This window comes from Apaloderma vittatum, unplaced genomic scaffold, assembly GCF_000703405.1.
Source record: "Apaloderma vittatum isolate BGI_N311 unplaced genomic scaffold, ASM70340v1 scaffold20431, whole genome shotgun sequence".
In the NCBI taxonomy this organism is placed as follows: domain Eukaryota; kingdom Metazoa; phylum Chordata; class Aves; order Trogoniformes; family Trogonidae; genus Apaloderma; species Apaloderma vittatum.
In genome coordinates this window covers 18799-34873 of record NW_009701030.1, presented here as the reverse complement: position 1 = coordinate 34873, position 16075 = coordinate 18799, and the positions used below count along the sequence as shown (strand labels likewise).

Here is a 16075-nt window from a genome sequence, read left to right as displayed (position 1 = left end):
ACGCATCAAGCTCATTGAATTTTCTATTAGCTTTCTTAATTCTTTGTTAAGCCTGGGCTAGTATAAACCAAATCAGAATAGACTATTCCTTTGGGCTCAGTGTATCACTGAGACAGCCCTGAAGAACTAGGTTGAGATTCTGGTAGGACTTGTGTATGTTCACCTAGAAATCCTTTTTGAACAGCTTACAGCTATATGGCACCTAAAAATGTGATTCATCTGTGTTTATCTTTCTAGATTTCCTGAAGTACATTTCTCATCTAGTACATTCTTGATGGAAGTTATTACAGTGCTAGTACTGTTAATTTTTTTGAGCACAACAGGCTTATTAAATGGCTTTTGAAATCCTGAATGAAGTTTTCATAATATTCAGTAATAACATTAATCAAGATTACAAGATAAATGTTAAGCAGATGCTTTGTGTATATGTTTAATAATTGGACTAGTTTTTTTAGAAGTTGGTATGGTTTAATTTTCCTGTTAGCGTAACCAAAGTCCTCACTATTAACTTTGAAATAGTATCCCATAAAGGGAGAAATGAGGACTGAATCTGATTCTTGTAGTAGTCATGTTAGAATTGATTGTTTCCTTTTATAACTTTCAGTAATAATTGCTGCATTGTAAACTGCTGAATTTAGGTTATTAAATTACAGAGATTTCATTTTCAAGATATTGGACTTGGTTGTTAGTTGTATCTTTACCACGACTCCACTGTGACTTAAATCACTTCATTTACTTGTACTTCTCCAGCTGTAATGTTGGCGTTACATGACAACTAGTTTAATAACTTGTTGTTCATTTGAATATAGGTTGTTCTAAGTCAAGAATAAAATATCAGTAAAGCATGTACATATGACCAGTAGCAATTCAATAATAAACAAGTTGAGTATTAGCATTTAGATGAAACCTGTAAGTAATTATTTGCTTCAGAAATAGTGCAGTGGTTTAATGTGGTTCCATACTGTATATGATAATACGCTATCATCTCCAACATTTCTAATCTGTCCCAAAACTTAGAGCCGTGGTTTCATACCATCAAAGATAAACAAACTTGAAAGCTCTATTAAAAAAATTATTTTGCTGTATTGCTCACGATAGAACTTATAAAGCTATTACAGAATAATTAGTAAAATCTACATACTAATTGATAAAACTTATTTAAAATAGTGTGGATGTGGGAACTAATAGCCATATTCAAAAAGAATGGAAAAATGTGAAAAAGATGAAGCATTCTGGATTTAAATAGCATATTAACACTAGGCAATTATGGCAATTTAGATTGTTAACTTTTAAATCATGATTTTACAGTACTACATTAACTCAGAAGACTCTGTGACCTTATTTGGGTGTATTAAAGTATTGCAGGGGTGGCAGTTGCTGTTTTGGATTAAGATTGCATTTAATCTTTAGTGTCAAATAAGGGTTTATTTTTTTTTCTTTATAAACATGATAAGGCTTATCTGCTAGGATTAATTTATTGTAGAATGAAACTTTAGGTATTGAATTGAGAATTTAATATTCAAATACATTACGCTGTTCTTGCAGGAAAAAAGAAAGATCTTGTGTTAAAGAAAGGTCTTGTTAAAGAAAGGTCTTAGTATTACATGTTAGCTGTTTAATACTAGGTGCTAATTAAATGTGTGAGGTAAATAGAGTAAATTCACTAGTAATTCACTAGTAATTCACTAGTAATTCACTAGTAATTCACTAGTAATTCACTAGTAATTCACTAGTAATTCACTAGTAATTCACTAGTAATTCACTAGTAATTCACTAGTAATTCACTAGTAATTCACTAGTAATTCACTAGTAATTCACTAGTAATTCACTAGTAATTCACTAGTAATTCACTAGTAATTCACTAGTAATTCACTAGTAAATTCACTAGTAAATTCACTAGTAAATTCACTAGTAAATTCACTAGTAAATTCACTAGTAAATTCACTAGTAAATTCACTAGTAAATTCAACTAGTAATTCACTAGTAAATTCACTAGTAAATTCACTAGTAGCAAGGAAGTGTGTGTTAATGAACTATTTCTTTTCAGGCAAGTGTTGTTTCGAATGCTACATTGCAAAGTCCCGATTATCTGCTTCAATGCAAAAGATTTCCTGAGGACTCTGCTTCAAGTTTATGGTAAAGAAATTACTTGGAAACAAGGTAACTATCTAGTTTTATAATATCTGTGCTTTTGATGTTTCTGTTAAAAATCACTAGATGTGGAAGTAACTGGCTTGGTGGTTACGTAATATATTGGAAAACAGTTTTAGTCCATGGAAAACAATCCCCTTCTTGGAGAAGGTTGTGAGCAGGGACTTGGCATGCATTTCTTGTCAGAGTAGGAATCAAATAATTGAATAATTTAAGGGTAGCTTCCAGTGGAAACAAAAGCTCTCATCACAATCTTGGCTGTAGCTGAAAGCATGTTCTAGGGAACATATTTTATGTTCCCTAGAAAAACTTTCTCTGCTCCAAACGAAAGGCTAAAATAAATTCCAGCGGTGCTCATAGTTGTCAGAATTAGGAATCACTTGAATGGGTCCTTGTTTTTCAATGGTAACAAGTAAGAGTCTTTTGTATGGATTTAAAAGCATTTACAAATGGAAGATGTGAGTTATAAATATGATGTTGAAGGTTTGTTGATTTTTGGTGTGGGGTTTTTTTTTATTCCATATGTCAGATTACTACCGAGTGCATTACAAAAATAATTGTGACCTTTCAGAAAGGACTCCCTCTATGGTGAGTCTTCAGCTTGTGTTCAGCATCTGAAAATCTTCTTCAGTAAATCACAGTAAATGGCGATTTAGAATTGTGGGACTGAGAAGTGAGGGACGAAACATCATGATTGTAGTGGCACTAGTGGCATTTTTAAAACCTGTACACGCGAGAGATACTAGATCCAGGTTAGATCATCTCTGCTGGATATGCTTTGAACTTGAAATTTCTAGTATCCAAAAGTATTCTTGTTTAGTTTTGTTGTCTGTTTTTTTTTAACTTTGAAGTTGATACTTCCCGGCCCGTTATTTCTGCTGTGGTAAAAAACAAACCAAACCAGAAAACCTCTGCCTTTTTTTTAAGGTAAAAAAAAGCCCATCATTGTAAATCAAGCAAACACTACGATTTCTGATTATGTCCTATTGACTGTAATCAGTGGGATCATTGTGCATATTCTCAAGCTGGTGTAATGAGCAATAGGATACATAAACAGCCCTGACTAGTAAAGATGGTACTGGGATTCACTAAGGTTTTGGAGTAGAGGGAGGACATAAACTCCTGATATGAGACCGTGCAGATGAAGTACCTTGCAGTTATCTGGCCTCTCCAGCAGAGCCTAGGCTGTTTCAGTGTTAAAACTTCTCCTTCCCTAAAATCTGCTGAGCAACCCCATGAAGTTCTTTTCAGCAGCTGTTGTATCAGTGGGAGGTAAACAAGTTTGGCTCTTTTAGAACTGTAACTTGCATTGTGGATATTAAATTTTATCTTTGAATATATCACAAAGCATTCTAGTTACTAGTTTCTCTGCCCTCCTCTTTGAGGTTGTAGTTAAAAGGGAAATGAAACAGCAGTAGGATTGCTTCATCCTGTGTATCTATGTCAACATGAGAGAAATTGCAGTGCGAGCACATGTGATTCTGTAGCACAAAAGTTTCTGACTTCTTTTTTTTTAACAATGCATTGTGCACCCCTATATGAATTCATATATACATTAAAGATCTCAGAAGTCTGGTTGCTAGGAAGTAAATCTTCTCTCCCCTGATGCCCAGCAGCAATTTTGTGGGTATCAGTCACATTAAGAGCAACAACAAAGGTACTGGGTGGAGACACAACCAAAATTTGATTTTGAAATTTTTCAGTGGTAAGAAAGAGAGGTTTTTACATGCAATGTTAAGAGCCAAATGCTTATTTACATTTTAAACTTTGAGGAAAAAAAAAAAGCAAACCAAAACAGAATATGAAAACCAAATCCACACCAAAAAAACCCCAAAAAACCAAAAAAAATCTTCAATATTGAATTTATTCTTATGTAGTCATGACATTGACCATTTTTTACAATTGCAAATTCAATATTTAACTTTTTTGTAGAATAAGTACTTGTCTATTTATTATGTATGTCTACAGGAAAGATGGACAAAGCTTTAGTGGTGTTTCTCAGTATGAGAAGTTATTTAAGCATTTTGATTGTCGGAAATAATTTATTTTTGCAGTTGCTGATAGTACTGTGTTGGATCCAAGGATTGCAGCATGGCTGATAAACCCCAGTGACACAGTTCCCTCTTTTGAGTGTTTAATACAGAAGTATTTTGAAAAGCCTTTTTCTATGGGAACTGTAAATACAGCCACTCTGAGCAATACATCAGTAAGTAGTCTATTTTAAATTGTTTGTGGTTGGGTTAAAAGAGGAAAGAAATGATGAACAAATTGCTTTTGCTTACAGAATATTGCAAGGAAAAAAAAGACAGATAATGCTTTTCTGATGGAAGAAAATTATTACATTAATATTACTCATTGGAAGTCTAATTTTAAAGAGGAGAGTGTTCACTGCATTCTACCAAAATGGGGTCATGTTCATCAATGATACAGACAGTGGGATCGAGTGCACCCTCAGCACGTTTGCAGATGACACCAAGCTGAGTGGTGCGGCCGACGTGCCAGAGGGATGGGATGTCCTCCAGAGGGACCTGGACAAGCTGGAGAAGTGGGCCCATGTGGACCTCGTGGGGTTCAGCAAGGCCAAGTGCAAGGACCTCCACCCGGGTTGGGACAATCCTCATTATCAACACAGGCTGGAGGATGATGTGATAGAGAGCAGCCCCGCAGACGGGAACTTGGGGTGTTTGTGAATGAAAAGCTGGACATGAGCCAACAATGTGCGCTCACAGCCCAGAAGGCCAATCGCATCCTGGGATGCATCAAAGGAGGTGTGGCCAGCAGATTGAGAGAGGTGATCCTGCTGCTCTGCTCTGCTCTGGTGAGACCTCACCTGCAGTGCTGCATCCAGCTTTGGACTTATTGGAGCAGGTTCAGAGGAGGGCAACAAAAATGATCAAAGGGCTGGAGCACCTCTCCTAAGAGGACAGACTGAGAGAGTTGAGGTTGTTCAGCCTGGAGAAGAGAAGGCTCCAGAGAGACCTTAAAGTAGCTGAGAGGGCCACAGGAAAGCTGGGGAGGGACTATTCACAACGGTGTGTAGCGACAGGACGAGGGGCGATGTTTTCAATCTAGAGCAGAGTAGATTTAAATTAGATGTTAGGAAGAATTTCTTTACAATGAGGTTAGTGAAACACTACAGAAAGTTGCCCAGAGAGGTGGTGGAGGCTCCCTGCTCACTGCAGAGGGATTGGACTAGATAGTCCCTTCCAGCCCAACATGTTCTGTGATTCTATGACATTCTCCAGGAAAAAATGTAAAATTCTGCTTCAAAACTGTAGTGTTAAGTAACAGTATTAATTAATTTATAATCTGATTAATTAATTTATAATCTATTTCCCTGCAAGATGTTTTCCAACTTCCTTTTCCGAAAGGAATGCTTTGTTCCCTAATTCCTTTTAACACGTAGATTGTATTTAGTTAAATTTTATTAACATGTTTACTGAATTTCACAACTGGTAAAGACACCACATCCTAGGCTGAGGAACAGCAGGGAGTTAAATATGAATTTCAAGCATATGTATGAAAAAATCTGTGAATTTTTATTCTCAGTAAGAGTGAATGAACCTAATTGATGGGTTTTTGTTTTTTTTTAAACCTTTCACTTTTTACAGGTCTTGCGTGTCTAGACCCAAGTGTTGTAACATGATTGTAGGGCTTCTAGGATACAAATGCACAGATTTGGGAGGGGGCTTAGAGCATGGGCAGAGATCAGTTGTGTCAGCACATGTGCATCGGTACAGACACTTCTGAGAAAACCAGATCCAGTTTGCTGTAAACCACTAGTTATAAACTGCAGTTGTTCAGAAGCTACTTCGTGAATTAAACTGTTAGTCTAAGGACTGGACAGGCAAACAGGCAGACACTATAAACTTGTTTGTTATTTCTATATATGATATCTTCTCCTGTGAGTCAGCATCCTTCGTCTTGTCTCTTTTCCTTAGCTTGACTCAATCTTTTGTTCTTCATATATTACATCTATTCTTAGTTGTCATTTCTCAACTTTGTCATTATGATTCCCAGCTCTGAGTTAAATATTGAAATCTTATTTCCTTCCTGCCCTACTCCAGGTCTAGTTTGCTTCCTTGCCCCAAATGTCTCCCGTGCATTTATATCGACTTTTTCACCTCAGCCCCAGTTAATGCCTCCCTCTAACATCCTGTCGTTATTTCCCTCCAGCCCTTGTGCAGTTCATTTGCCTCCCCAGACTCTCCCAATTTCTTTTTGGCTTCTCTGTTTGCTCAGTGAGTCTCAGTTCTTCCTGCGAATCCTAGCACTTTGCCAGCTTTCTCTCTTCAGCCTTCTTTCTCTGACTTTACCGGTAGGTTCCATGACAGCTGCCCATACTCCCAGTGGGATCTGTGCCAGGTGATAGGTCTTGTGCCCACGACTGCAGCCAAGCTCCCTCTATATTGTGCCAGACTTGCCTGCTTGGCTTAGTACTGAAGTCACTGCTGCTTCATTCTGTAGCCTGCCGCTCACCCACACGCCTCTCTAGCACAGAATGTGTGCTACGTGTCGTTTGTATGTTCAGTGCTGTGCCAAAAGGCTCAGTAAGAGGAGACATAGTCCATACCACTCAAGTGGGTTTACAAAACATAAAGGTAGCAAACCTGTGAAACCTTTGCTGAAACGAGTCCTAAGCATCACACTGCTCTTGCCATTGCTGCGTTTGCTGATGAGGAACCTTGGTGTCAGTTGAAGCCTGTCATTGCGCTTACTTCTGCTTCCAGAATGGAATCAAGTAAGCTGGCTGGTGCTGAAAGCATAGTATTTCAGACAGCTTGTTTGTTCCAGAACCAGACAAGATTTCTTGGAGACAGACTGATGGCTTTTCAATGAGTGTGGGCCTGCTTAAATTAATCTGTCTGGGGGACAAAGAAGTTCTCATTGATAGGATCTACACAGTTATAAAACACAACTGGCCGCCAGTGGATCTAGATAGTTCAACTTTGAAGAGAGCCCTCTGCATCCTACCTTCGTGGACGTACCATTTCTCAGTCTTGCAGTGTTCAAGTCTACTGAAGGCCAAGGAGAAGCCCGTAAAGTAGGCGTCTGTGTTGTCTACTCGCACATGACCAACACAAACAGTGCTGAAGTTGTGTAGATGACTAGCCCTTGAGCAGACGTGGAATCAGCATGGGCTGTCAGTGCAATTCATTATCCCATTTTAACTCTCTGCTGCTGCTGGGACTTTGCTGGGACATGCTTCCCGCTAACAGACACCGGCTTACTTAGAATCTGTAAGCGCGTTCTGAATGGCTACAAGGCTAGTGCCCCTTTGTTTTACGGTATCTAGTATGAAAATGTGTCCGCAGCAAAGATTACCCCAACACTTGTGTAATTCTGGTTTTGGCACGAAACCATAACTTTTTGTAACTAATAGGTGCCTCCCGCGCTTCTGTTGTGCTCTGACTAATTCTCTTAAAAATTAGTTCCTGTGTTGGTATTTCCCAAGCTGTGTACTAGAATGCATGCCCTTGTAGCAGTAATGTGTTATAATCTGTCCTAATATAAACTAATTTTCAGTCAGTTCTGATTCTATTGTGTTTATGCAGCAACAAGTAATTTGGATTCCTTTTACATTCTGTTTGGATCGAATAATGGATGAAGCATGTTCTTGTCAGTCTGCATCTGCTGTAATGATTTCGTTCCAGAAGTCTGTTTTTCTTCAAACAATGGGGCTGTTTTACAAACAGTAGGCCAAAATTCTGAGTTTTGTATGCAGGGCAAGTTTTTATACAGTATTAGGAGGATGGATTATGTTTACCTGTTGATTTACAGCTGACTCTTGCACTGTGAGGACACAGGATCAAGGCTCTGGAACGACTTGTGTCTCAGTCTGTGCCTACCTTCACTCTTCAGAAACACAACCAGGAGGCTTGGATTGGAAGAGACCTTAAAGATCATCTCGTTCCAACCCTCCTGCTGTGGGCAGGGACATCTCCCACTAGATCAGGCTGCTCAAAGACCTGTCCAGCCTGGCCTTGAACACTTCCAGGGAGGGGGAATCCACAGCTTCTCTGGGCAACTTGTTCCAGTGCCTCACCACCCTCACAGTGAAGAATTTTTTCCTAATATCTAATCCAAACCCTCTTTCAGTTTGAAACAGTTACTCCTTGTCCTATTGCTACAGTCCCTGATAAAGAGGCCATTTGATTTCCTGTCAATATATTATTTTCTTTTTTCTTTTAGATTTTTTTTTTACTGTTCTTGACTGAAGGATGTAATTCACTTGGGAAGCAGATTTTAAACTTATTTTCAACCCTGCCACTGTGTATTTAATAGAAATGATCTTGGAATACCCTGTTCACCAAGAATTTAGTCAAATCTAGGTCAGTCTTCGGCAATGTGACAGTTGAGAAAGAAACAGCGAGTGTTGTTACCAGGGTATCTTATGAAGTGGTTAGGATTCTATTGGCCTCGGAATTGATTTTGGCTCCAGTGAGTCCTCCATGTGATGTATGTTACAATCAGGTTGTCAAACATGAAATAGTAACCATAGCATCCTGCAGTTCTACTTGTTATTTATTTATTCCAAACTACCATGGACAGGAATGTGCAATCAGCACTGCACTGTGTCTGAAGTAATTACCTTGCATTCTGGGTTTCTGTCCTTGTTCAAAATTCCATAGTCTTGTGGGATTTAATGCAGGTTTACCCTGTGAGGCTTCTCTTGTCAGTTTTTCCTTTCACAGAATCATAGAATGTTAGAGGTTGGAAGGGACCTCTAAAGAAGAGATTTTTTTCTTTTTCAGGGATTTTTTTCTTATTTCTTCCTCGCCATATATTATATAAAACTAGAACTATTCTAGAGCCTTTCTTAGGAGTCTTAATTACCCTTATTAAAATAATGCCTTACGTCAAATGAATCTCACATTTCAGTCAGATGCTGAGCTCAGTGTATGGAAGTCTAGAGGATCTCACTAAAATGAGCATAAATTGAAATTAGTGCACACAGAGCAGCTTCAATTTACGAAGAGATCTTGGAATGATTGTTGCCAGTTTTATGTTAGTTCATTGTATAGCAGCAGCAGCCAAGAAGCCAACAAAATGTAGGCACCATAAGGAGAGGTACTGAGAACAAGAAAAGGGAAGCGCTATTTTTTTTATTATTTTTTTTGCGGAAAACCTGGGTTTACCTACATCTTGAAGACTGTGCAGTTTTGGTCTCTGTTTCAAGAAAGGCACAGTGAGCTTCTAGAAGGTCAGTGGATGGAACAGCTGCTTTGTAAGGAGGCTGTGGAAAAATCTGTGGTTAAGATGGAGATGGAAAGACTGAAGAGCAGTACACTTCAAGTTTTCTAAATTATCCTCAAAGTGGTGGATAAAGTGAATGCAGTGGTATTCAGCAAGTCCTGCAGTACTATAACTGTGAGTCATTTGGTGAAACTAGGAGATGGGGTTAAAAACTGATCATTCTGTGGTTTTGTGTGATTAGCAATGATGTCTCCACTCTAGAGATACGCAAGAAAAGGTTAAACATGTTTTTGAAGCAATCAAAACTTGGACTGTTCCTAAGAGATACTAGTCGAACTTAATGAAGAAATCTTGTAGTCTGCAGGTTAAGCAGATTCCATTAAGCCAATTGTTAGTGTACATGAAAATAATTGATATACGAATCTCTTCACAAAAACTGCTATGTGTGCCCCCTGCAGCGTATTCTTCTAAACTAAATAAACCTGATTAATATCTTCTGCTGTATGTCATGTTTTCTAAACTTCTCTTTTTTTTGTTGTCTTATGTAGCCTTTCTGATATTTCTTAATGTCTATCTGAAAGTATTGTGGCCAAGTTGCCCCAATACTTCACCTGTATCTTCAGAATATTTATCAACACAGAATAAAAGTCTCTTTTAACCGAACTAGCACTTACTTTAATTTCACCGTTTTACATACAAAACTCAGAATTGTCATATGATAATTAATTATGTTGAACCTATTTTTCTGCCTCCAACACAGACCAGTATGTGATTCTTGGTTAAGAGTATATGGACCTCCAATTGCGTAACTTGAGTCCTCTGGAATGCTGTCCCAGGTTCTATGGTTTGTGACCCAGAAGTTTTATGGGACAGTGCTAGTGTTTTTGCACTTAATGGCTCAGATGTAATTTTATTTCAGAATTTTGATTGTTCAGCCATCACTGAAGATACAGGCCATCTTTCCTTGCAGGAATTTAGTAATGAAAAGCAGCACTTTACTTCTTGTGTATTAGCCTGTTGAACAAATTTAATAGGTTCATGTTAAGTTTATTTTTAGTGACTGTGTTCTTGGAGCTAATGATCATATTCTCAGTGTCTGTGTGCATTTCAAAATGGTCCTCCAGCCAACTGAATGGAGTGGCACGTCTCTGTGCAGAACATTTCTGGAACCAGAAGGGAAAGAAGTGAATAGTTCAGGCCTGGAAGAGTGGCAGTACTAACAGGAGAAAGCAAATTTTCTCCTCGTTTTACAAGTAGTAATAGAATTCTGATTTCAGTGTCAAAGGCAGCTTATATTCATCACCTGTACTGCTCTGTTTATGAGTTGTGTTAGTCAGAGTTTTAAGAAAATTATTAAAATGTTAACTATAACAGACACACAGAAAAGTATATTTAAATAGTTTAATCTCTTTAAAACGAGTGTTCTAAATATTCTTATGTTGGCATTAAAGCTATTGATTTTTTTAAAAAAAATTATTTCAGTATCGAAACATAGGTGTGAACTTGGAGAAGCTTTATAATGTGATGATGGACCTTGCTCATGACTTAGAGGTAAGATGTAAGAAGTGGTTACTCAGATATAACTTCAGAGGTATTATAATTAAAGAGAGAGTAATTAACTCTGAGTTAAATAGAAAGCTTCTATCCTTACTGGTTTACAGTGGTGGTCAAGAGTTACAATAAAGTTGCCCATGGAATTTGCCATTTTTTCCAGAAGTAGGAAAGAGTTAGTCTCAAGGTTAATATTAAAAAAAATCCTTTTCCTCTGCAACAGTTAACTAAATATTTTAATGAAGATACTAAGAACAAGAAACATTCAGAGTATTATGACTTTTCTTTTGGTATTTTAGAGCTGTATGAAACCAGCCTAAAAAATGTTAACAGAGTTAAAATGGGATGTAGCTGGTGGGGTTTTTTTGATGTATTCCTTGGGTGCCGAAACTCTCAGTGTATCTTTTGCTCTAGGCTGTTTTAGCCAAGCACTGGCAGAGGCGTCACAGAGCGGTGGTCGATGCTCCAAGTCTCTCAGAGTTTAACAGACATTTGGACAATGCCCTTAGTAGTTTGCTTTATGTTTTGGTCAGTCCTAAACTGGTAGGTTCCTTCCAAGGGAACTATTTTATTTTAGCACGCGTTGCAGTTCAGAATGCATCCCAAGTCGTTTAGTCTAAGAGAAAAAACGGACTTCCCATTCTTTGTAACTGAATTGGGTGCATAACCCTATTGTCTTTTATGTTCTTCCTAATAAATCTGAAGTTATAAATTCTGAATGGTTGCTTGATTGTTCAAGTGAATAAAGAAAAAAAGCATAATGCTGTGTCCTATTATAATGGAACTTGCTCTAAAAATAGACCATTTAGAAAAATGAGGTATGTATTATTATTACTATTCATGTGCAAAATGATTAATATAATACATTGCTATTCCTCACAAAATTAAATTATGATGGGCTACTTTATTTAGATACTGTAATTCACACTAATTAGTATTTCATTCCACAAACAGTATTGTCATATAAAAAGGGGTTATATGGAAAGTGAAATACTGCTTACTGGAAAATAGATCTATATAATGACACTATTATGTATTTTAAGACTAAAATTTGCTGATACTGAAGAATTTATTTGTATCTTGCTTTACAGGTTCAAGGTTTGTGGAAATTATTTTGCAAATTAGAGCTTCCGCTTATCAAAATTCTGGCAGGTATGAAAGTTCAGTTCAAAATACAAATCTTCACTATTTGCACACAGCTGCTGACCATACTTAAGTAAAATGTTATAGCTTAGAATACTGTTATCTTAGCCTCCTAACTGCTGTGAGAGTTTGAGTTTCCATTTTACAGTATAACACATATGTAAGATCAATATTGTCAATTGTAAATGTTCTCAGTATATAATTGTGTTTACAGTGATGGAAACACAGAAAATACAAGTGAACAAACAAGAACTGAAAAAGACATCAGAGATTCTAGGGGTAAATTTTGTCTTTACTTTTCCTTTTGGAAATTGTATAGCATCATCTTTCTGCTTTTGGTGAGGATAAATGATTAAAAAGAGGTAGAAACTTTCTGGTTTGTCACATTTTACATGACAGCTTGGAGTTTCTCATATTTTTATTTTATAAATATAACTAATGATATTTACACTCGGAATACTTCCATGTTTATTTAGGCAAGCACAGATGTTTGCTTCATTAGCCTTGCTCCAGAACTGGGGTTGCTTTGCACAGGTCCTTTTGGGTTATGTGTTGTAGAGTAAAACCTAAAGTTATCAGTAACCATCTTCCTGAGAAGTGGTAGAGATTTCCATCTTTCTTTGTAAATTAAACACTATTTACTTAAACGTTCTGAGAGTTCTAAGTTTGCCATTTCCCCACTGATAACAATAGCTACAAGTGAATCCTATTGTGTAGCATGAAATCTGACTAGATAATCGTTGTGATCTGACAGATTATTACTTTAGCAGAATAACTTGCATAGCTTTATTTCTCACAGATCTCTACAGACTTCAGTAACCGAAGTTATTTTCCCCCCAATTTTGGTATTTTTTGCTACAATAAATCCCCTTCCCAGATCGTGAAGAATTATAGATTAATATAGTTAAGGATATCCCTGCCCATGGCCGGGAGGTTGGATTAGATGATTGCTAAGGTCCCTTCCAACCTAGGCCATTCTATGATAGATTAGAGTCTGTAAGCCGTCTACTAAAGCAGATGTTGATAGCCAGCAATGATTACACATTGTTAATTGCTCCATTTTTATATACACATTAACCTAGGAAGTAGCAGACAGTGAAGAAAATAACAATGTAAACAGAATAATTCTGATGTACTCATTTATAGTTGCGACTCAAAGAGCTTGAACAGGAAGCTCACCAAGCTGCTGGAGAACAATTCCTTTTGACCAGCAGCAGTCAACTCAGAGAGGTAATATTTATACTTGTAAATTCTGGAAGTTGTTATAGGTACAAAAGAATTATAAAGCATGTAAAATTGTCCTTATGACTTAAAAATTCTTTTTCTTTGATATTAATTATCTTACTTTCTGATTTTAATGGAGGACATATCAGTTTTTCATAAATCTGGCAATGTTGGTTATTCTGTATTAGAATATATTTTAGTAAATACACTGCTTTTTCAATAGTTGAAAAATAAAGATTTGATCTTCTCAGTTCTGTGTTAGTTCTCTCTGCTATAGTGTGCTCTAATTTCCTTGAAATATGTTTTCTAGAGTTAAGTTCAGACACCAAATAACATTTTTGTTTTGGCACTTGGAACATAAACATTTCGCTTATGTGGTTTTCTTCTGGGTTTGTTTTTTCTTTTTCTGTAGGTACTATTTGGAAAGTTAAAGCTGCATGCACTGTGTGAGAAGCTTCACAGAACTGAAATGCAACAACTTGTGTCCACCTCAGAAGTTATGGTGAGATGGGGAAGGGTTTTAAAACCATCTGCATGATACAGCAAAACTTCTCAGTTACTTTCCAGTGAAATCATCATTCCCCTATAAAGTTTTCCTAAAAATCTTTATTTATTTTGCATTGTACTAATCACACTTCATTTACTTATCCCAGAAATGGAAGTTGTGCTCCATGACTGGGAAAAACAAACTAGCTACTGGAGCTAAACTTTAGCTATAAACCAGGTTTTAAAACTTCAGTACTACCATGCATCTTCCTCGTAGGAAGGAGATTTTGTTACTGATTAGATTTTGATAGCTCAGTACAGCTGACTGTTTGGGTGAAAGAGAACAGTGGTGAAAGGAATGAATGTTAATGTAATACCTGCTGGTGAAGGAAACAGCAGCCCAGAGTTTATCTTTACTGTCTGGAGATTTGGGCTGGAACATGTTCTCATCTTTTTATGGACCCTTCCTTAACTCATTCATTCATGGTAGGTAAAGAGCTCTGTAGGAAACTGTTTGATACCTGTGGCTTGAATTGGGGTTTGATAAGAGCACTTGCATTTAGAGTCAGATCTGAAGGATCTTTGGAGAATCTTGTGCCCTTAGAGCAAGAGCGACCAAGCACATCAGATACTTTGATACTCTTGAACAAGAGAACAAATGTATCTTCAGATTCAGTGCAATAAATACTGCACATATGAAGCTTGTCCAGTGCTTTCTCATGTCCGTGTTGGAGGAGAAAAATTTCAGCAATGTAGATGTTGAGATGTGATCCCCACGCAAGTGCAGAAACCTGCCAGAAACATTTGTCTGAAAATGATAAGGTCAAGACCATACTGCAGACGTCTTGGTAACTTGAGACAAATGTCAATACCTATTGCTTTTCATGGAATTTGTAGAATCATTTAGGGTGGAAAAGGTCTCTTAAGATCTTCAAGTCCAACCTAGCCTAACACTGCTGAGTTTACCACTGTGTCCCTAAGTGGCAGTAAGTGCCACATCTACATCTTTCAGATACCTCTAGAGATGATGATTCAAGCACTTTTCTGGGCAACCTGTTTGAATGCTTAACAAACCTTTCAGTGAAGAAATTTTTCCTAATGTCCAATCTAAACCTTCTGTGGTGTAACTTGAGGTCATTTCTTGTTTTATCACTTGCTGCATGGGAGAAGATACTGACCCCCACCTTGCAACAACCTCCTTTCAGGTAGCTGTAGAGAGCAATAAGGCCTCCCCTCAGCCTCCTCTTCTCCAGGCTAAGCTACCTCAGTTCCCTGAGACAGCTCTCAGAGGACTTCTTCTCGAGTCCCTTTGCCACCTTTATTGCTCTTCTTCGGACATGCTCCAGCACCTCCGTGTTTTTCTTGTAGTGATGAGGCCAAAACTTAACACAGGGTTCGAGGTGTGGCCTCACCAGTGCTGAGCATAGGGGGACAATCACTGCCCTGGTCCTGCTGGCCACACTGTTTCTCATACAGGCCAGGATGCTGTTGACCTTCTTGGCCACCTGAGCACGCTGCTGGCTCACGTTCAGCTGGCAGTCCACTTACACCTCCCCAGGTCCTTTTCTGCCAGGCAGATTTCCAGCCACTCCTCCCCAAGCCTGTAGCTCTGCCTGAGGTTGTTGTGACCCCAGCACAGGACCTGGCACTTGGCCTTGTTGAAGCTCACACCACTGACCCCGGCCCGTTGATCCAGCCTGTCCAGATCCCTCTGCAGAGCCTCTGTACCCTCAAGCAGATCAGCAGTCCCACAGGGCTTCGTGTCATCTGGAAACTTACTGAGGGTGCACTTAATCTCTCACCTGGATCATTTCTACATCATTTTGTAGAGATAATGATGTAGGGGTATCGTGGTAATGGAATTCCTTCTCAGAAAAGAAGCAGCCTCTATATGGCTGCACCTGTTTCTGATTTGGTGCTGCAGTTATATTGCTCTGGTTTTCATGGGACTCAAATTAAAGTGTACAACTCACTACTGAGAATGAGAACCTCTGGGGAGGGTAGAAAGGTCGTATTTTTTTCTCATGTGTGAAACAGAAAATTCAGCTTTTGGGCCAAGTGTCTGAATTACCAGGTATGATCTATGAGGTAACATCAGCTGTATGACCATAAAAACCACACGTTACCCGAGGAGAAGGAGGTTTCATGGATCAAAAATCAAAAGTGTAAAAAGATCAAAAGTGTAGTCTTGGAGAGTGACAAGAGAGCCTTGAGAGATGAGTGGGATCAGTGAAGTTGAATTTATGTCATCTTTTTTGTGGGAGTAAATGATTTATTGCAATAATCCAGTCAGTGCTTTTGTCTAATCCAGTACTATGCAATG

At 38.0% G+C, this 16075-nt stretch overlaps 1 protein-coding gene across 1 annotated transcript in view; it reads left to right on the top strand.

The window, feature by feature from the left end:
• The window catches only part of POLN (polymerase (DNA directed) nu), a gene marked incomplete at its 3' end in the record, with an annotated part of 41706 nt that overhangs the window by 8147 nt on the left and 17484 nt on the right, over positions 1-16075 (top strand). The window contains exons 5-11 of the mRNA XM_009879005.1: positions 2048-2160; positions 4206-4357; positions 10831-10899; positions 11991-12051; positions 12257-12321; positions 13189-13272; positions 13679-13768. Coding sequence (XP_009877307.1) covers positions 2048-2160; positions 4206-4357; positions 10831-10899; positions 11991-12051; positions 12257-12321; positions 13189-13272; positions 13679-13768 — 634 coding nt within the window. The remainder of the gene's footprint in view (positions 1-2047; positions 2161-4205; positions 4358-10830; positions 10900-11990; positions 12052-12256; positions 12322-13188; positions 13273-13678; positions 13769-16075) is intronic.